At 44.3% G+C, this 21,845-nt stretch overlaps 1 protein-coding gene across 6 annotated transcripts in view; it reads right to left on the reverse strand.

Annotated features, from left to right (window-relative positions):
- Positions 1 to 15,344: 15,344 nt before the first annotated feature.
- Positions 15,345 to 21,845, reverse strand: part of DCAF6 (DDB1 and CUL4 associated factor 6) — a 196,827-nt gene continuing 190,326 nt past the window's right edge. For 5 of the 6 annotated variants that reach the window (XM_075264279.1, XM_075264278.1, XM_075264275.1 and 2 more), the window contains one exon: positions 15,345 to 20,161. In XM_075264279.1, coding sequence (XP_075120380.1) covers positions 20,115 to 20,161 — 47 coding nt within the window. In that variant the 3' untranslated portion in view covers positions 15,345 to 20,114. The remainder of the gene's footprint in view (positions 20,162 to 21,845) is intronic. The other variant, XR_012715055.1, reaches the window with a different exon arrangement.

A 21,845-nucleotide genomic window follows, 5' to 3' on the forward strand; every position in this document is an offset into this window, starting at 1 on the left:
CGTATCTAATCCTCCGGCATGTGGTACTGTGTGCAGAGGCACGTATCTAATCCCCCGTGTGGTATTGTGTGCAGTAGTGTGTATCTAATCCTCCGGTGTGTGGTATTGTGTGAATGTACGTGTAGCTAATCCTTTGGCGTGTTGTATTGTGTGCAGATGCCCTTATCTAATCCTTCTCTGTGTAGTACTGTGTGTAGACGCAAGTATCTAATCCTTGTTGATGTGGTACTGTGTTCAGATGCACATATCTAATCCTCCAGCGTGGGATCTGTGCGACCTGCACTGCTTCCAGTGTCCACCTGTCACATCGCTTGTATGCGATGTAAGGAGGATACAGGAGGCACCGCTCCTTATGTCTGCGTGGCCTGATCTGCTGGCTAAAAAAAAAAAAAACTTTCCCCACAGGCGGATACTGGTGGTCACCTTTACAAACCCATTCAATTGAATGGGTTTTAAAGGTGACTGCCGGGTTTCCATCCCCTGTCCAGTTTCGCTGGGACTGAAGATGGAAACCCGACGGAATGCATACACCAGACACCGAGCACAAGTGTGAACGCCCCCTGAGATTGAAAATTGAGTGTCCCTCTCCACCCCACGGTTGCATTCATCTCCATTTTTTCTCAATAACACATAGGCTATTCCTACGTGTTATTGAAAAAAAAATGTGATTTTAATGGTAGAATCCCTTTAAACTATATTTCGGCCCTCCAATGGTTTGAGGGACAGTGAACTGGCCCACTGTTTTAAAAAGTTTGAGAACCCCTGGCCAAGAGTGTGCAAAGCAGTAATCAAAGCAAAAGGTGGCTACTTTGAAGAACCTAGAATATAAGACATATTTTCAGTTGTTTCATACCTTTTTGTTAAGTATATAATTCCACATGTGTTAATTCATAGTTTTGATGCCTTCAGTGTAAATCTACAATTTTCATAGTCATGAAAATACAGAAAACTCTTTGAATGAGAAGGTGTGCCCAAACTTTTGGTCTGTATTGTATATATATCCTATCCTACTAATATTATAAATGTGAAAGTTTGTGTGTTTGGATTAGAAATGAGCAAACAGTAAAATATTCGATATTCGTTATTCGTTTCAAATAGCCGCTCAATATTCAACTATTCAAACGAATATTGAACTCCATTATAGTCTATGGGGAAAAATGCTTCGTTTCAGGGGAACCCTCAATTCGACTCAGGAGGGTCACCAAGTCCACTATGACACCTCAGGAAGTAATGCCAACACCTCGGGAATGCAACTGGGACAGCAGGGCAAGCATGCCTGGGGGCATCTAACAAGCCCAAGTCACAGTTTTACCCCACCATCACAGCCTATCAACTACACACTTTCTACACTCAAAAAAACCTCTATCAAAGTGGGAAAATAACTGGAAACCTTTTTTCTTCCCCAATTGGATGGACAGAAACCCAAATGTGATGCTAAAAAAACATTAACAAGCACCCCTTTAAATCACGTTGCCCATGACAACCACAGATGGAATAGGCAATGGGAAATCCAACAGTACCCATCCTTAACTGTCATTGTGGATCTGTGTGTGTGTGATGTCGCCCATAACCTGAGCTACCAGCTGAGATTGAGAACCTTTAGGTGACTTCAACCTTTTACCAGCAGAGTTTTAGGTCCTTTAAGTTATTTCAGCCTTCCACCAGCAAAGTTTTTTGCCCTTTGGATGAGTTGAGCCTTGCACCAGAGTGTTAGCTCCTTTAAAATTGTTAGCTCCTAAAACGGTGGTTCCAGAACCATCACTCTCATTGTGTGGGATTGATGCAGTGGATTGGAGTGAGGACCCAGACATTGACCTTGATTGTGAAATTGATAATATTTTAGCATTAAGTCCTGGGGTAATTTTTATTTAGAGGACCGCAAAGGTGTGGAATTGGCTGCAACCACTACTAACGGTAATGGTCCTCTAATATCGGACTCTACATTACCTCTACAGGGTTCTGATCAGGTGTTAATAGTCCAAACAACATGCTCCAGTACTTCACATGTAGATCAGAAACCACTTTCCATTCCGACACCAGATTTAACCAAACTTCATCATCATCATCCTGCTGAGATGGAGCCACTAAAGGAAACCTTGCCTTCCAAGGCATGTTTTGGAGCTGTGATTGAGCCAAATCTAAACACAGAGTCCTTTGGAACTGAACAAAATTCACCAGCAGTGTTTTTGGCCCTTAGGGTGAGTTGAGCCTTGCACCAGCACGTGTCCCGTAACATCAGACGGGCCCTAAGTTCTGAGCTAAGTTGCACAAAGTTCCACTTGACCACCATGCATGTGGCCAGGGACGCTACATCTCAATCACGGCACACTGGCTGAATGTAGTTGAGACTGGGACCGGGTCACAAATTGTGACAGCCTGCCTTACCTCCCCGCCCAATATTCCTGGCAGGACTGCTGAAACACCACCCTCCTCCTCTGCTGTTAAATCGACCCCAGCTACAGGCCGGAAACGCTGCAACACTGGCATGGGGAGACGTCAGCAGGACGTGCTGAAGCTAATCAGTTTGGGGGACAGACGGCACACTGCCTCCGAGGTGAGGGATGCCATCTTGGATGATATGGCAATGTGTTTTCCCCGCTGCACCTGGGGCCAAGCATTTTTGTTGTGTGTGATAATGGACCGAACCTAGTAGCGGCTCTCAAGCTTGCCAACCTCCAACACAGCCCACGTTTTCAACTTATTGTTGCATCGGTTTTTAAAAACGTGCCCCAACTTACACGAGCTACTGGTTAAAGTGCAGTGCTTGTGCGTCCACTTTGGCAAGTCTACAGTAGCTGCTGCTAGCCTCAATACACTCCAGCAATGCCCTCAATACACTCCAGCAATGCCTACATCTGCCTGAACCAAGGGCTGTTGTGCGAGCTCACCACATGCTGAAACCCTAGATACCATATATTGAGCAGGGTGTGTGAACAGCAGAGACCTTTGATGGAGTTTCATCTCCAAAACCCAAGGGTTCATCAACATTAGCATGCGCTCATCACAATTGCTGATATGACAGCTGCGTTAAGCAGGGTACAACGCAGACCAGGCCTGAGCACCAGCTGCTTTTCCACCAGCCAGTCAGCCACTACCTGCAGTCGTGTTCATACCCAAGAGTCTGCTCCTCCTTCCACCCAAAATGCCCAATCTTCCGAACAGAGTCATCCCACCCTTGCCCCCTCTCAGGATCTCTTTTTGGGTCCTTTTACTGTCTCTCCCTCTGTTGAACCAATTCCTGAATCGCAGGAGCTACCAGACGACTTTGTGTGTCCTGATGGCCAAATACTGGAGCATTCGCCATTTCCTACCAATTTTGTGGTTGTGGACCCGCAACTGGCGTTTCTGGGCCTCAGTGATGATGACGAGACACAGTTGCCATCAGGGCAAGCAGTGGTTATGTGTGGTTCGCAGTAAGGGGACAGTGAGCAATTGGAAGAGGAGTTGGTGGACGACGAGGCCACCGACCCGTCATGGACAGTGGTGATGTCTAGCAGGGAAAGCAGTGTAGATGTGGAGGCAAGCTAAGCAGGAAAAAAGGTGGCTAGAGGCATGGACAGGGGTGATGTCTAAGGGCGAAACCAGTGTACATGTGGAGGCAAGCTAAGCAGGAAAAAAGGTGGCTAGAGGCATGGACAGGGGTGATGTCTAAGGGCGAAACCAGTGTACATGTGGAGGCAAGCTAAGCAGGAAAAAGTGGCATTTCATGTCACTGTCCCACACGAGGCTTGAGGCTGAAGTTCAGTGCATCCCATTGCTTCAGCACAGATGGTGTGAAGGGGAGTGGGAAATGTAGAGTGACCCTTACAGTTGGGGGCAGCGAAGTCATGCCAAGTAACACACTGGCACACATGGCTGACTTCATGTTGGGTTGCTTTTCAAGAGACAAAGGCATAGTTCACATCATGGAGAGCAAACAATACTGGATTGAACAAAAAATTGGATTGAGCTTTTGGGGGTTAGACCCTTAAAAATTGGATTGAGCTGATATAGCATGATTGAATAGCTGTGTTTTCCACTTAGCTTTAGGGGATACAGCATTAAAAACAGGTTTGACCATACATGGACTGAATGAATGGCTGTCTCCCACTTAGCTTTGGGGAGTACAGCATGTGGAAAGCTGGATGTTGCATATATAGACTGACTGAATTGCTGTGTCTCCCACTTAGCTTTGAGGGGTACAACATTAAAAATAGGTTTGACCATACATGGCCTGACTGAACGGCTGTGTCTCCCCCTTAAAAATTGGATTGAGCTGATATAGCCTGATTGAATTGCTGTGTCTCCCACTTAGCTTTGGGGGGTACAGCATGTGAAAAGCTGGATGTTGCGTACAGAGTTGGCCAAAAGTATTGGCACCCCTGTAATTCTGTCAGATAATACTCATTTTCTTCCAGAAAATAATTGCAATCACAAACTCTTTGGTATTATTATCTTCATTTAATTTGTCTTCAATGAAAAACCACAAAAAGAATTGACAAAAAGCCAAATTGGATATAATTCCACACCAAACATAAAAAAGGGGGTGGACAAAAGTATTGGCACTGTTTGAAAAATCATGTGATACTTCTCTAATTTGTATAATTAACAGCACCTGTTACTTACCTGAGGCACCTAACAGGAGGTGGCAATAACTACTTGCTAACTACTCACACTTGCAGCCAGTTAAAATGGATTAAAGTTGACTCAATCTCTGTCCTGTGTCCTTGTGTGTACCACATTGAGCATGGAGAAAAGAAAGAAGACCAAAGAACTGTCTGAGGACTTGAGAAGCAAAATTGTGAGGAAGCATGAGCAATCTCAAGGCTACAAGTCTATCTCCAAAGACCTGAATGTTCCTGTGTCTACCGTGCGCAGTGTCATCAAGAAGTTTAAATAAAGCCCATGGCACTTTGGCTAACCTCCCTAGATGTGGACGGAAAAGAAAAATTGATGAGAGATTTCAACACAAGATTGTGCGGATGGTAGATAAAGAACCTCGACTAACATCCAAACAAGTTCAAGCTGCCCTGCAGTCTGAGGGTACAACAGTGTCAACCCGTATTATCCGTCGGTGTCTGAATGAGTTTACAGGGGAAAAAAAAAGTTTTCAAAGAAAAGAACACAGTCAAACATGGCGGAGGTTCCCTGATGTTTTGGGGTTGCTTTGCTGCCTCTGGCACTGGACTTCTTGACTGTGTGCATGGCATTATGAAGTCTGAAGACTACCAACAAATTTTGCAGCATAATGTAGGGCCCAGTATGAGAAAGCTGGGTCTTCCAGCAGGACAATGACCCAAAACACACTTCAAAAAGCACTAGAAAATGGTTTGAGAAAAAGCACTGGAAACTTTTAAAGTGGCCAGCAATGAGTCCAGACCTGAATCCCATAGAACACCTGTGGAGAGATCTCAAAATGGCAGTTTGGAGAAGGCCCCCTTCACATCTCAGGGACCTGGAGCAGTTTGCCAAAGAAGAATGGTCTAAAATTCCAGCAGAGCATTGTAAGAAACTCATTGGTGGTTACCGGAAGCGGTTGTTCAGTTATTTTGTCTAAAGGTTGTGCTACCAACTATTAGGCTGAGGGTGCCAATACTTTTGTTCGGCCCATTTTTGGAGTTTTGTGTAAAATGATTAATGATTTGACTTTTTTTCATTCTCTTTTGTGTTTTTTCATTGCAAGCAAAATAAATGAAGATATTAATACCAAAGAGTTTGTGCTTGCCATCATTTTCTGGAAGAAAAAGAGTATTATCTGACAGAATTGCAGGGGTGCCAATACTTTTGGCCAACACTGTATATAGCATGACTGAATTGCTGTGTATCACACCTAGCTTTTGGGGGGGTAGACTCTTAAAAATTGGATTGAGTGTACATAGCCGGATTGAATTTCTGTGTCTTCCACCTAGGTTTTGAGGGTACACACCGTGGATATCTGGATTGAGTGTACATAGCCTGACTAATTTTCTGTGTCTCCCACCTAGGTTTTGGGGTTACACGCCCACCACATACGACCACTAGCCCCGAAATCGCCATGTGGCAAGGGTACCGGAGCCGAGAAGACGTCATCCGCTCTACTTCAGCTGCTTTCTGATGGGGGCGCGGGCTTGCGTGGACGGTGCTACAAACAGAGGGTACGCTAGAGAGAAGGGAGCCTACTCAAAGCTCCAGAGCGTCCACACCATGCGTCCACGCCAGCACTTGCCAGACACAGTCTCCGCTGGCCACAACATCCTACTCTCATCCCCGACGACCGACTTGCCTCTGCTGTCAAGCTACGTGCGCAGCGTTCCCTGCAGTGATGTTCACGCAGCTATGCCCAGCAGCCCTTACACCTTACATGGCCAGAATGAGAGGAGGATTGCGGGGGGGGGGGGGGGGGGGGGGGGTTGAGGTCCCGGGTAGTGGGAGAAAAAGGGGGCCCGGGGTCACGGGCACGGATTTGGGGGGGGGGGGGGGGAGAAGAAGGGTGCCCGTTGTCCCGTAGTGGGGGGGGGCAGAATCAGGGGCCATGGGGAGGGAGGAAACGGGTGGCCAGTGGTAAAGGGAGGCAATGGAACACAAGGTGGGGGGGCCTGGGGACCATGGGCGCATTGGTGTTGGAGGGGCCCACTGCACCTGCCAGGGGAGGGGCCGCGCTGCAGGTGGATCGCGCAGAGTGTGAGGGGGCTGCGGACAAAGTCACGGGTAATGCTAGTATATATATATATATATACTGTATATGGACAACTATTCATTTACAAAAGGACTAAGGACTAAAATGGAAACGCTAGTGGAACCGTTGTGTTATTACATGTCCTTTATGGGAAAACCTTCTCAATCAAGGGGCGTCCAGTCGTCCATATTGTTGGTTTACCTCAAAGAAGTTAACGTGCTTCTCAGAGCACTTGCATTCCAGATAAACTGGGAATTGCCAACTCTTTTTCTTCCTCAAAAGAAAATTCAAAAATTCAAGATGCGGTAAAAGTTTTAATCAAATCCCCATAATCTATGATTCATGAAAACCTTGGGGTTGTTAATAGCTTTGATAGTTTCAGTATATCATGGTATATATGGTACACAGTCAGAGTCTCCAACACAATATGCTTCATCATAGGAATGGAGAAATGAAGATGATGTGTACAAAAATAAGTCTAGACCAAGCTACAAAGAGAACACTTGAATTGGTGGCTGTGGGGAATCGCTCAGGTAGATGCTTGTAGCAGTGTAGGAAACAGGGACACAGACACTGGATTGCACAAAAGTTCAGGTTTTATTCACATGTAGCGCATACACTGCTTTTGCAAAGCCACAGGATAAACAAAAGACAAAGTCCTTCTCGGCTGAGAAAACTAACTTAAATGTAAGGAAACTTTTCCCTGACTGTACAGGAGACTGGCTACCAATCTCCCACCTTGGCAACAACAACAGGTGGCACAGTACCTGCTTTGGAGGTCTGGACAGTTCAACTCTGTCTGTGTGGTGCCACCCTGCTAGTCTTCACACTCAAACTGTTATTAAGGCTTGATTAGTTAGCTGACCTCCCTGGTGTGAAGTTTTACCAAACACCCTTTAGGTGCCTGGCTGGAATGTACCGGTCTTCCCAGACCACACCCTTCACTCGCTTACATACACACGGTCGGTAGACTGAGATGAGGGAGGAAATGTAGGGAGGTGCAGCATTATGGAGAGCCTTGTGGATGAGGGTGATAACTTTATATTTTATTCTATAATGAATAGGCAGCCAATGTAGCGACTGGCACAGACCCGAGGCATCGCTGTAGCGTTTAGCCTGATAGATGAGCCTGGCTGCTGCATTCAGAATAGATTGTGGAGGGGAGAGTTTAGTAAGGAGTTACAGTAGTCAAGGCGAGAATGAATCAGAGAGACAATAAGTGTCTTTAGTGTATCTCTGGTGAGGAAAGGGCGTATTCTGGAGATGTTTTTGAGGTGGGGGTGACATGAACATGCAGTGATTCAATATGAGGGGTGAAGGAAAGGTCTGCGTCAAAGATGACCCCAAGGCAGCGGGCATGCTGCCTAGGAGTTATAGTAAGGCCTGAGACTGCAATGGATATATCAGGGACAGATCTATTAGATGGTGGAAACAGTAGTAGTTCAGTCTAGATTTAGTTTCAGATAGAGCGAGGACATGATATTAGAGACAGAAGAAAGACAGTCACTGGTGTTCTGTATGAGTGCAGGGGTGATGTCACGGGAAGATGTGTATAATTGGGTGTCATCAGCATAAAGATGGTACCTGAAGCCAAATCTGGCTATAGTTTGTCCAATGGGGGCTGTGTAGAGATAAAAGAGCAGGGGGCCTAGTACCGAGCCCTGAGGAACCCCAACAGCAAGGGAAAGAGGGGAGGAAACAGAGCCCGCAAATGATACACTGAAAGTGCCGTCTGAGAGATAAGAGGAGAACCAGGAGAGCGCAGTGTCGTTGAGGCCGACTGAGTGGAGCATAGTGAGGAGAAGTTGATGGTCAACAGTGTCAAAAGCTGCAGAGAGGTCCAGAAGAATAAGAAGAGAGAAGTCACCATTGGATTTAGCCATTAGGAGATCATTGGAGATGTTTGTGAGAGCCGTTTCAGTAGAGTGCAGAGCGCGGAAACCAGATTGTAAGGGGTCAAGAAGAGAGTTAGCAGAGAGATGGCGGATTAAACAAGAATAAACCAATTAACCATTGGAATGTAGCTGGGAGCCCCATGGAGCCCGAACGGTAACACGACATAAATGAAAAAGTTCCTCAGGGGTGATAAAGGCAGTCTTTTCTTTGACGCTGTCAGGGGTACCTGCCAATATCCCTTAGTGAGATCAAGCGTAGAGAAGTACCGGGCCCTTCCCAGTCTTTCAATAAGTTCGTCTACCCGAGGCATGGGGTAGGCATCAAACTTAGACACCTCATTTAGTTTCCTGTAGTCATTGCAGAAACGCAATGTCCCATCCGGTTTGGGTACTAGAACAATGGGACTGGCCCATTCACTTTTGGACTCCTCAAGGACTCCTAATTTTAACATTTTCTGCACCTCCCCTGAAATGGCTTGTCGGCAAGCCTCAGGGACCTGGTACGGCCTTATCCGTACTTTCACATGGGGCTCAGTAACAATATCATGCTTGATTAGAGATGTACGCCCGTTTTGCTCAGAGAACACATCTGTATTCCTAGCTACAAACTCTTTGCATTCTTGTTGCTGTTCAGGTTTTCTCCGACTGGCTGACGAACCTTGTAGTTGACTTCCCCTATCCTTTCCATTACCTCATAGGGGCCTTGTCATTTGGCAAGAAACTTACTCTCCACTGTGGGAATGATTACAAGTACTCGGACACCGGGTTTAAAGGCCCTTACCCTTGCCAACCTATTGTAAACATGGCTCTGAGCCTTTTGGGCCTCCTGCAGATGTTCTCTAACCATGGGCATGACTGCCGCTATCCTGTCCTGCATACCACCAATATGTTCAATAACACTTTTGTAGGGGTGGGTTCTTGCTCTCACGTCTCTTTGGCGATGTCCAAGAGACCCCTAGGATGTCTGCCATAAACCAATGCAAAAAGAGAAAACCCAGTGGAAGCCTGCGGTACCTCACCGATGGCAAACATCAAGTAGGTTAACAGAACATCCCAGTCTTTTCCATCCTTGCTCACCACCTTTTCAGCATATTTTTTAAGGTTTTGTTAAACCATTCTACTAACCCGTCTGTCTGGGGATGGTAAACAGATGTACGCAACTGTTTGATATTGAAAATTTTACATAATAACCTGGTCACTTTATACATAAATGGGGTACCCTGATCTATGAGGATCTCCTTGGGTAGTCCCACTCGGCAAAACAGGGCGAACAACTCTTTGGCTATCAACTTTGCTGACGTGTGCCGTAGAGGGATGGCTTCAGGATATCGAGTAACATAGTCCATGACTACTAGAATATGTTGATGCCCCGAGCGGACTTAACTAAACAAGCTACCATAGTCCATGGCAATCCTTTCAAAGGGCATCGCAATAATGGGCAGAGGTACCAGGGGGCTTCGAAAATGTGCCATGGGGGCATACAACTGACACTCTGGACATGTTTCACAGAACACTTTAACCTCATGATATACCCCCGGCCAATAAAAATGCTGCAATATGCGGTCCAGCATTTTTGTGGCACCTAGGTGACCCCCTAGCACATGTTTATGTGCCAACTCCAGCACCATCCGGCGATAAGGCTGGGGTACCAGTAATTGCTCTAAGGTCTCACCTCGCACCCTGTCAACTCGGTATAACAACTCCTGGTTGACAACCATGCGGGGGAACACCTCATCAGCGCCTGGGCACTGAGACACACCATTGATAACACTAACATTTTCCCAGGCCCTTTGCAGAGTAGGATCCTGGTGCAGTACCAAAGTTATCATGAGACACTTATAAATCTGACATTCTGAAGTTTAGTACCAGCCTCCTCGGCTTCAACTGCCATTACCTCTGGGGGAGACATAGAGCCACAATCCTCTTTTAACATGGTCACCCCTACGGCAGTCCTGGTTATTAGGTTCAGGCTCAAGGACCTGACCAGACAACACTTGTGGTATTCTTGGGGTTAAATCCTCTGACCCTTGCTTTCCTCGCCACAGAGTCCAAAATAGGGGAAAGTCCCATCCCAGAATGAGGTCATGGGGCAAGTTCTTAATGACCCCTGCCTCATGTCGGCTCTTTCCACAGGGGGTCTGGATGGAGATAATCATGGTTGGGTAGTCCCTTATATCTCCATGTATGCACTGGACCCCGACTGTGCGTCCAGTGATAGTTCCGTGGTTAACATAGTTCACATTAACAAGGGTCACCAGAGTGCAGTAGTGCCACCACTAAGCACCCAGCCACAGTCACCTGGCACAGGTGGCACTCATCAACAGTGTCTGGGGTGGCAGCAGTGTAAACAGGTGCAGCATAGAGGGACACCCTCCGGCTCAGGCTGCAGTCCATGGGTTCAGTGGCATGGGGACAATTAGCCACAATATGGCCCGGCTCCTGGCACTGCCAGCAGATGACAGTCCTTCTCCCCTGGGTCACTGCCTTATCCTGGGGAGCCCAAGATAAATTGTCCCTCTGGGCCTTGGGAGCTTGTGGGATTTGGGGGCACCCCTTCAACAGGGACTGTGTAGCCCAGTATCGCTCCACCAACCCCCACCAATGCATTGGCGTTTCTTGGGTCTCCATGCCCCACCCACCTCTGGTCTTACTTGGTAAAGACCTCAGGTACGAGGTCTACGACAATCCACTCCACAATCTGTGCTGGGGTCAATGTCTGTGGCTGGAGCCACTTCTGGACAAGGTTGTGCATTTGGGACCTTGGTGGTAACGCCTCCTGGTATTCCCACTCATGGAAACTTTGAGCCCGGACATTCTGGTCCACACCCAGTCGGGCCAGGATCTCTGCCTTCACGAGCTGGTAATCACATGCATCCTGTTCACTCAGGTCAAAATAAGCTTGCTGGGGCTCAACAACTAAGAAAAGGGCCAACACCTCTGCCCAGAGCTGCGGTGGAAGCCTCTCACGGATGGCCACTCTTTCAAACCCAGACAGATAGGCCTCTACTTCGTCCTCTGACGTCATTTTGGTCAATGCTTCACGGACCTCTTTCCTAGCATCCCGCTCTGGCTTTGCTGGGTCGGGCTTTTGCTGAGCAGCAAGCAACATGGACATCTGCTTGGCCAAAAGTCGGTTGGTCTCCTGTTGTGCTGCATTAGCTTGCTGCTGCTGCTGCTGACAGGCCTCTACGTTTCTCTGCTGCAACAGCCTGTTAGCCTCTTCATGTCTCTGCAGCAACAGCCTGTTAGCCTATTGTTGCGCTGCAGTAGTCTCTGCAAGTTTCTGCTGTAACTGCTGGTTAGTCTCTTGCTGTACTGCCATAGCTTGCTGCTGCTGCTGATTAGCCAGTACCAGCTGTTTCACAATCTCTTCCATAGCTGTGGCTTTCTATCTCAGCTCGCGTATGTCTCACTGCACTTATGCCCGCATCCAAAGCACCATATGCGGGGAATCGCTCAGGTAGATGCTTGTAGCAGTGCAGGAAACAGGGACACAGACACTGGATTGCACACAAGTTCAGGCTTTATTCACATGTAGCGCATACACTGCTTTTGCAAAGCCACAGGTTAAACAAAAAACAAAGTCCTTCTCTGCTGAAAAAACTAAATTAAACGTAAGGAAACTTTTCACTGACTATACAGGAGACTGGCTACCAGTCTCCCACCATGGCAACAACAACAGGTGGCACAGTACCTGCTTTGGAGGTCTGGACAGTTCAACTCTGTCTGTGTGGTGCCACCCTGCTAGTCTTCACACTCAGACTGTTATTAGGGTCTGATTAGTCATCTGACCTCCCTGGTGTGAGGTTTTACCATACACCCTTTAGGTGCCTGGCTGGAATGTACCCGTCTTCCCAGACCACACCCTTCACTCTCTCACATGGCCTAATTTACACAATTTGAACAAGGGAAAAAGTTTTCAGTTCAAGGAGTTAGTCATCCTAACCCCAGATGCGTCCCAGACAGGTTGGGATGCTCATCTACAAACCCTTTGGGCACAAAGCCTATGGGACAAATGGGACAGATGCTGGTCTTCAAACTGTCCAGAGATGAAAGGTGTCAGGATGGTACTTCTTCATTTCAAATCATTAATCCAGGACAAATGTGTCTTAATTCAAACAGATAACCAAGTAGTGGTCTATTATTTGAACAAGCAGTATGGAACCTGAAGCAGGTTACTGATGACAGAATGCAAGAAGATTTTTCAATTGGCAGACTCTGCTCTGCTGCATTTAAGAGTTCTCCATATAAAAGAATCTCTGAATACCAGAGCGGATCTTCTGAGCCAGACGACATTCAGACCATCAATTTTCATATTCTAACAGACAGATGGGAAATGCCACAGATGTAGTTGATGGCAACCAAGAACAATGCAAAACATGCAGTGTTTTGTTCTCTGAATCCTGAAGATCATCCATATGCAGTGGATGCATTCTCCAGGATTTGGAGACACAAATTTTGTTGTCTTTCCTCCAGTCCAGATTATCCAGAGATTTCTGCAGAAAATTTTGCTGGCAGGTCCATCCGTGATAATTTCTGACCCCAGGGGGCCTGGTTTCTTCTATTATTACAAAGTTTGAACAACGAGCATTGGCCTGTTCCTTAGTATCTACATTTGTTAATCCAGAAAGGCCTGTTCCATCCAGAGTTGAGCAAACTACATCTTTCAAATCGGTTTGTGAAGGTCAAGACTGAAGAATTCAGGGTTATCTACATCAGTAATTAATATTCTATTGGCACCCGTAAGAACTCTACAAATAAGACTAATCATAAAATATGGTCTAAATTATCTTCTTGGCTATGCGATTCAGAATTACATTCAGTACAAATACAAAGAGTTCTACAATTTCTGCAAAATGGCTTTCAAAAAGGTCTTAAATTTTAATGTTCTCAAAGTTCACAAGACAGCCATTAATGCCATGATCGATAGAAAATTCTCTTGTCATCCTTTAGTATCAAGATTTTTCAAAGCAATTAGGAATCTGAAACCGGAGGTGACACCTCCTGTGCTTGTTTGGGACTTATCTGTTCTCCATGCTCTTATAACATGACCATTGAGGCCGGGTTCACACGGAGTATTCTGGCTCGTCATTTGATACGTAGACGCCGCGGGAGGATTTGCGGGCCGTATACGCTCCCATTGTTTTCAATGGGAGCCGGTACCGTACACGCGGCGCTATTTTGCGGCCGCCGCAAAATCACGGCTGCAAAATAGCGCGCGTGTACAGTACCGGCTCCCATTGAAAACAATGGGAGCGTATACGGCCCGCAAAACCTCCCGCGGCGTCTACGTACCAAATGACGAGCCAGAATACTCCATGTGAACCCGGCCTTATGGTTCAGGAGTTAGAAGGAGTATTTAGCAACTGATAATATTAATCATCACAAAGTCTCTGGTGCAATAAATATTACAAATTACCTCCACAACTCACATCAAATATTTATCGAGCATTTCATGGAAACCATGGAAAATATATATTTTAGAGGCTTCTGTCACACATGGCATGTTATGTGTGGGGTAATTCCTGTAGTTGTCCCTATTCAGTCTCCAGCTACCAAAGTCCTAAGGCAACCTTGCCTTACAGAACCACTTTCTCTCTTTTTTTTTTTTTTGTTCCAGCTGGTCCTCTATTGATTCTCTAGCAGCGCCGCACCTCCCATGAGGCGACCTGAAGCGACCGCTTCAGGCGGCGCTATGTCAGGGCCCCAGGGAGGGCGGCATTTTTCCTTGGCTTAGCACCGAGCGGTGGATTGGGGAGGCCACTGGAGCAGCGTTGCTCCAGCAGCCTCCCCTCACGCTCAGGCAGAGAGCAAGTCCGCTCTGTGCGAATGGTGCTAAGCCCCGCCCCTCATTTCACCCCGCCCCCTTTGCTCAGTCACGCCCCCTCCGCTCCGCCCCCTCCTCCCGGGAGGGGGGGGCGGCTTTCTGTCGTTCGCCTAGGGGGGCGAAAGGGGTAGGTTCACCCCTGTCCTCTAGCTGCATAATTGCCCATTATTGGAGTCCTCAAGACCCAGTGTCCTGAAGGTATGATTTCTGTGTTTTACGTTTCTGGTATAGAATCTCAACAACTTCCAGTGGAGGCATGGTGGAGGGAGATTAATCCCACCCTGTCTGTGGAAGACTGCCTTAGAATCACATTTGTTTGTCTTCCCTTCCATGAACAACATATTATTTGCACTGTATGTTCTCCATCAATGTTACCTGATGACCTCTTGCCTATTTAGAATAGGCCACCTGCCACACACTCTCTATTGTACCCGTGACACAAATTTTATTAATTTGATTTGGGAATGTGAATCTTTCTACTGGAATTGCTTCAGCAATCGGTACCTAGCCCTCCAAAACTTAGTCTTCTAGGGTTGTTGCTTGAGGACTTATGCACCATTATACTAGGATATTTCTAGGCACTTTTTTGGGCTAGGAAGGTTGTGGAGTGTGGCTTGCCTGTCATCACTTTCACACTGTAAGTTGCTAGTTAATAAGAGCATCCCCAATGAAAACATTGTGTATAAGCATAAACAATGCACACAGAAATGTGGGATAGCTTGGGCTTGTGGTACACCGTACCTCAGCCACTTTTGTCAGTCAGGTCCTTGTGGTTGCAAACAAGCCAGGCCCTTAGTCTCTCTTGACCAGCCCTTTAATAATGTTTTGTATAATAATTGTAAATAGCTACCGTAATTGATCTCTTTCACTTGTTTATTTTTGCTGTGCATATGTCTCCATGATGTACATGATATTGTCATGACAATTAAGCTTTTTTTCTGTACTGTGTAAGCCTGGTGTTCATTAAACAGAATAAAACAAACACACACACAGACAATAGTTTAATAGTGCTTTGAGAAAAAAGGAAAATTCTTCCAAATTGTCTTCTGCTTTACCACATGATGCAAATAAACAAATGTGTACTGTTCATATAATCCTTTGTTACATAGCTACAGAAACAGTGGACCTTATAAAAATCAGCAATATGTCTTTCATTTTCTAAACTGAATTTGAAAAATACCTTTTGGTAACTGATTTTGAGTCCCAATCACTCTGAACTGCAAAGCAAGGCAGCAAGAGTTGTCATAAGGATCTTCTCAAATACAGTTTATAATTGTAGCTGCTAGTAAATACCGGATCACAGCTATAGCCAAAACACTTTATTTGCATGTTTTAAAACATAATGTACACTCTCTGACAGTCTTATCTTAATTTGTCTTTGTAAGCCTAGTGATGCTCAAAACCAGACAACCTTCATTAGGATTACAGAGATTATTATTTCTTATAATCATATGATTCATTCTTACAATCGTTACACTGAACCACTGCAAAAGTGATACAACAAAATAAAAACTTGATGAACTGCAGAGCAGAAAATTAAATATCATTCCTAGTAAAGTGCATTATAAACACAATTTTTTTTTACTTGTGTTATACTGTATGAATGCAGCAGCGCAAGTCATGGCTAAAAGATAAATATAAATAGCAGACCATAATGGACCTACATATATACTGCAAGAAATTGTATATCCTTAAATATGTTAGAATATAATACATTTTCTTTAGAATATCAATCCAAATTTATGTATACTGCATAAAAAAAAAATGTTCAGAATTCGAGTGCACGATACATATTTAATTAATTTTTAAATAAATGCTTTTTTACACCTTTCATGAGTATGTTGATGTAAATCCCTTATCCGCCACAGATATTTTTCATCTTTGTGTTTTAGTTTTTTGTCCCCAGAATTCCAAAAGCCATAACTTAACTTAATTTTTCCATTTATGTAGGCATATGAGGGCTTTATTTTTGTGTGACAAGTTGTACTTCAAAATCATTTATTGTTCTGTACAATGTACTGGGAAGCAGGAAAAAAAATTCAGAATACAAATGGAATTGTGAAAAAAATGCAGTTTCTTAGGAGTTTTGTTTTTATTTGATTCCACTCTGATGTAAAAATGCTAGGTGTTAGATTTATTCTCTCGGTCGGTGTGATCACGGCGATATCAAATGTAGGTTAAGGTCCCATGTAGCATCCCACATCAAAAAAGCTCTGTGGGAAAATCTGTGGTGACAATGCGTGACAGTTTTTACCGCAGCGGTTTTCACAAAAAGTTTGCAGTGGTTTCCTGTGATGTTTTAATCACTTTTTATTCCTTTTTTTTTTTGTTTAGGGAAGCAAATCAACAAAAAAAAACCGATAAATCAGCCATTTTGTTTTCCTGTTTTTTTTTACATTTATATGTGACCTAGAAAAAAGGGGGCGATTTAAACATTTAGGGTTTTTTTTTCACATTTTTTAAAAATAATTTTTCATTCTTTTTTTAAAAATTTTTTTAGTCCCCCCTTCCTTCCCCAGGGTGATTGAACATGTAATCTTCAGATCACAAATGCCATAGCATATTTGCTAAGTAACTATTGAAACCTGCTGTAGGCAGGCTTCAGTAGTTTCAATACTATGGCAGGTCTGAGAGTCTTCAGAAGGCTCCTGGATGCCATGTTAATGGGTCGACTTCTGCGATCATGCCACGGAGGTTTGCCCAGTTACCTAACATGAAACAGAAAGTGAAAGGAACCACTCAGGGCTGTTTTTGCATTTGCTGCCGGGTCCCTGCTGTTCGAGCACCCCCCCTCCCATACTTAGTCACATGCACCAGGATGTACATGTACATCTTGGTGCAAGTAGGGGTTAATATATGAATGATAATACTACTTATCTCACTATTAATGCTATGTAAAGTGGAAATTGCTTGCTAAAATAATGGTAGAGGTTAGGGCGGGTTCACATCTGTGCCTGGTCTCCGGTTTAGCCAATCCGGCCGGTTTCTGTCTTCTGCCCCATGAAACTGGATAGGAGATGGAAACCCGGCGGTCAGCTTTCAAACCCATTCACTTGAATGAGTATGTAAAGGTGACCACCCGTGTGCGTCTTCTGCCTGTCCGGAGGGAAACCATTTTTTAACCGGACACAAAGTCCTGCATGTCCGACTTTGTGTCCGGCAAAAAAAAAAATGGTCACAGAAAAGGAACCCATTGAAGTCAATGGGAGGCTTTTTTTCATTGCTGAAATTCCACACCAAATTCCTCACCATTTTCCTCCATGTGAATGGACCCTTACAGTTAGGTTTAACCCCCTCTCAACATCTGCTGTACAATTATGGTGGAAGTCGAGTCGTTCTACTGCAGAGAGACCTGATCACAGGCATTGCTGAGTGTGACCCCCCCCTCTTCAAAAAAAGAGTTACTACAACTGGCAATGGGGCTGTTCTGTATCGGCCCCGTACCTTTTTCTTTGTAGGCTGGCTCCCGCGTGGTGAGATCTCGGAAGCCGGCCTGTTCCTTTGACAGCCAGGAGCATTATGAAGGATCTCAGGTTTGTCATTGGAGTATTCTCCGTGAGGCTGGTTGACCCCATCTATACCTTGTGGAAAAATATGTGCAGCAGATTCGTCTCAGTTTTGGAAATCGTAGCAAGTCAGTTATACCTACAGAAATGCCAGTGGTTTCCCTAATGAAGCAGAAAGTGTGCAGAGGAAAAATTTCAGTGAAAAGCGCTGCGTGAAAAAATGCTATGCGCTGCCGCCGTGGTTTTACCTGTGGCATTTTTTTTTGCTACAGGCCTACTACATGGAACCCTAGCCTTAAATGGCAATTACAGTAGTTGAATAAAGACTTTAGATTATGCCAGAAGTAACTCAGAGTGGAAGAGAAGTTTCAAATTATTTACTAGGTTACACATGAATTATTCTGCTTCAGTAATGATAGTAAAATCATTCATACTGTCTATAGAGATATACTCCAGGTAAATCATTAAAAAAAAAGGGAAAAAGGTTAGGTAATAACAATAATTATTCACAGAATGATCTAGGCGAAGGCCCCACGTAGCACATTGCAGTGGAAAAGCACTATGGGAAAAACCACAGCGTAAATACATTGCGGTTTTTCCAGCAGTGCTGGAGTGCAGAGTTTTCCTCTGCAGATTTTCTGCTATAATTATACCTAGAAGGAAACCGCCAGCGTTTCCATAGGTATAATTGACATGCTCTGTTTTTCAAAAACGTGACTATTTTGGAAATTGCAGCATTTCTGCTGCATAGTATTTTTCTGCAATGTTTGAAAAACCATGGCATTTACGCCACGTGAGGCTTCAGCCTTACATTGAACAAAAGACATTTTCTATGAAGGCCAATATGGCAGGTGACGCTATATACATTTGCAATCATTATATATTAAATTTTAATTAATATTTAAACATATTGGAGCAGAATTATTAATGTCATATAAGCAAATATACTTACGGTAGTTACCCATGAGAACTAAACACAATGCAGCTTTAATTTTTCGAGAGCAGAATACAAAATGATAGCTGCATTGTGATTGGATGCAACGGGCAACCAAAACAGTTTTGTTTTAAACTATCTGCCCCAATATATCTTTTTGCTTCCAGTGAAAGAGAATTTACTTTCTTTTATCACATCACCTCATGATAAACTATAAAACCGCATATAGCATAAAATGAAAATCAGTAACACAACTTTGGATGAAAATTATACACGTACAAGTTTATAATAAACAAATAACACATTTATATGAATTCACGCTTCCCACTCCATTGTTAGAAAATTGTTATATAAATGCTTCTTTAAAAGTCAAAATGGGGCTAGGTTCACATCTGCACTCGGGTTTCCATTCTATAATAGGGTACCTGTGGTTTCCGTTCAGTTTGCCCCCCAAAAGGGCTAAAAATGCTGAGAGAAAAGCGCTGCTTGCAGTTCTGTATTTTTCATGCAGAGAGGGGAACTGAGACAGGGCCCAAATGTGAACTGAGCCTAACATTGATTCCCAGCTTTAATTGAGAGAGAGAGAGAGAGAGAGAGAGAGAGAGAGAGAGAGAGAGAGAGAGAGAGAGTGCTAGTTTCACATTAGCTTCAGCTGTGTGAAGACCAGAATAAGGACCAGTCGGACTGCTAAAACAGCAGATACGGAGCCTGATAGACACCACTGACTATAAGGTAATCTGTCAGGTGTCCATTTTCTTAAACTAAAACTGCTGGATGAAAAGAGTCAGGGTAAGTTCACATGGAGTATTTTGGTCAGGATTTTGAGGCCATATCCGCCTCAAAATCCTGACCATAAAGACAGCCCCCATTGATTTCAGGTTTGTTCCGGCTCCTGGAAAGAGAAGCGAGATGCTCATTCTTCAGGCCGTTTCACCTCACGATTTGGCCTGAAGACACACCCTCCTCCTAATCTGGAGCGGAGTGCGCAGTTGGATGCCGGGGCAGTACACCGGCTTTCAGTCGCAGCTACCCGGTTCTTGGTCCGGAACCTGAGGCGGCCTCCGCCTCAGGTTCCGGACCAATAAACTCTGTCTGAACATACCCTAAGACTTGCACGTTTTTTTAATCCGTGATTTTTCAACTGACATTGCAGCGGATTGGAGATTTTTGACACAGATGTGAACCAAGCCTAAAAGAGATAAATTGTGAATATTTGGTACATACTTTACAATACAGAATAATACTTTGAACCAAAATATTACTTTTTTTTTTTATAAGAAAATATTGTACATATTATGTACATATTGTGTAAACCGCTTCACTCATCTTCATTTGCATTTTCTTCTGCTCTCTGCTCTGCTCTATCTGTGAATGAGAAAAAGAAAGTCTTAAAACATCAATAGGAGCACTTGAATTCTAAAAAATACGACCACTACCAGTCTTTTCTTTCAGTCTAAGGTCTTAATCAGATGGATGTACTGTAATCACCATGTCACTGTGAACATTATTTCAATTACATGTTTTGTTATACGTGTTTTTTTATTGGAATAACACAAAAAAAGAATAAGAAAAAAAGGCAAATTGGACATAATTTCACATACAACTCCAAACATGGGCTAGACAAAATTGTTTGCACCGTTTTGTGGGTAAATAACTTTGTTTCAAGCATGTAATGCTCATTCAACATGAAACCAGATAAAAGGAGAGAAGTTGAAATAATATTTGCATTGTGTGTCTGTGTGTGCAACAGTAAGCATAGAAAAGAGAACAGTCTGATGCCTTGAGAACCAAAATTGTGGATAATTATCAACAATTTGAAATTTACAAGTCCATCTCCAGAGATCTTGATGTTCCTTTGTCCACCACATAATTAAGAAGTTTAGGGGGTGTGGCCAAGCGGCACATGAAGCTAGTCGCATAGAGCGGGAGCTCCACTGTCCAGGGACCAGCCTGGCATTACCCTGCCCGCAATGGTCCACAGCAAGCAGAAGAAAAGTCAAATAAAGCTAACAGAGTTCTTCATTCCAGCTATGACTGAAACACTCCAAAATGGCACCTGCATCTTCTGCTCTACAGCACAGAGGGTCTTACCGGCCATCTTAGAACAGGCCACAGTGAGTGCCTTGCTTAGAAAGCCTTGATGCAAAAACCCTGCTGTCCTCCTCAGCTAATACCCCAGCTTCACTGGCCTCAGCAGATTCTCCTCTACATCCAGGCCTGTTAGTCATTCCTGTACTGACACCAATAAGGGTGCCAGCTTGCTTTCTCACCTGTACCATATTGTTTTTGTTACAACAATGTCTACTGGATTACGGTTTGTTGATGATGACTGTTGATTATGTATCACATCTATTTCCTATGGTCCTCCCACCCTCCCAACCTCTCCTTCTGACCTCTCTCTACCCACCTCCCCCCCTTTTCCTCCTCTCCCTTTCCCCCCTCCCCTCTTCTCTCACCTTTCTCCCGCTTATATAAGCCCACCATGAACCCAATCATTACCCTCCTTTCCTCCCTATCCTTCTCTTCTCATTCTCTCCTCATCTGCATTATAATTTATTATACTGTGATTTATATCGTGCTATATGTTGCTTTTGTATACTCTGAAAAATCTTCAATAAAATTCAAGTAAAAAAAAAAAAGAAGGTTACTACCTATGATACTGTAGCTAATTTCCCTGGATATGAACGGAAAAGAAAAATTGATGAATATTTTCAAAGTAGGATAGTCTGGATGGTGGAAAAGAAACCCCAATTACGTTCCAAAGAAATTCAAACTCAGGCTCAAGGTGTATCAGTGTCAGTACAAACTATCCATTGACATATGAATGAAATGAAACACTATGGCAGGAGACCCAGGAGGACTCCACTGCTGACACAGGCATAAACAGCTAGACTGCAGTGTGCCAAAGTCTATGCAAGTAAGCCAAAATCCTTCTGTGAAAAAGTCTTGTAAGGAGTTAAAACTAAAATAAAGCTTTTTGGTAAAGCACATCATTGTACAGCTTATGCTGGGTTCACACCAGCGTTCGGCTCTCCATTTTCAGGTTTCC

Source organism: Leptodactylus fuscus, chromosome 2 (assembly GCF_031893055.1).
Source record: "Leptodactylus fuscus isolate aLepFus1 chromosome 2, aLepFus1.hap2, whole genome shotgun sequence".
NCBI lineage: Eukaryota > Metazoa > Chordata > Amphibia > Anura > Leptodactylidae > Leptodactylus > Leptodactylus fuscus.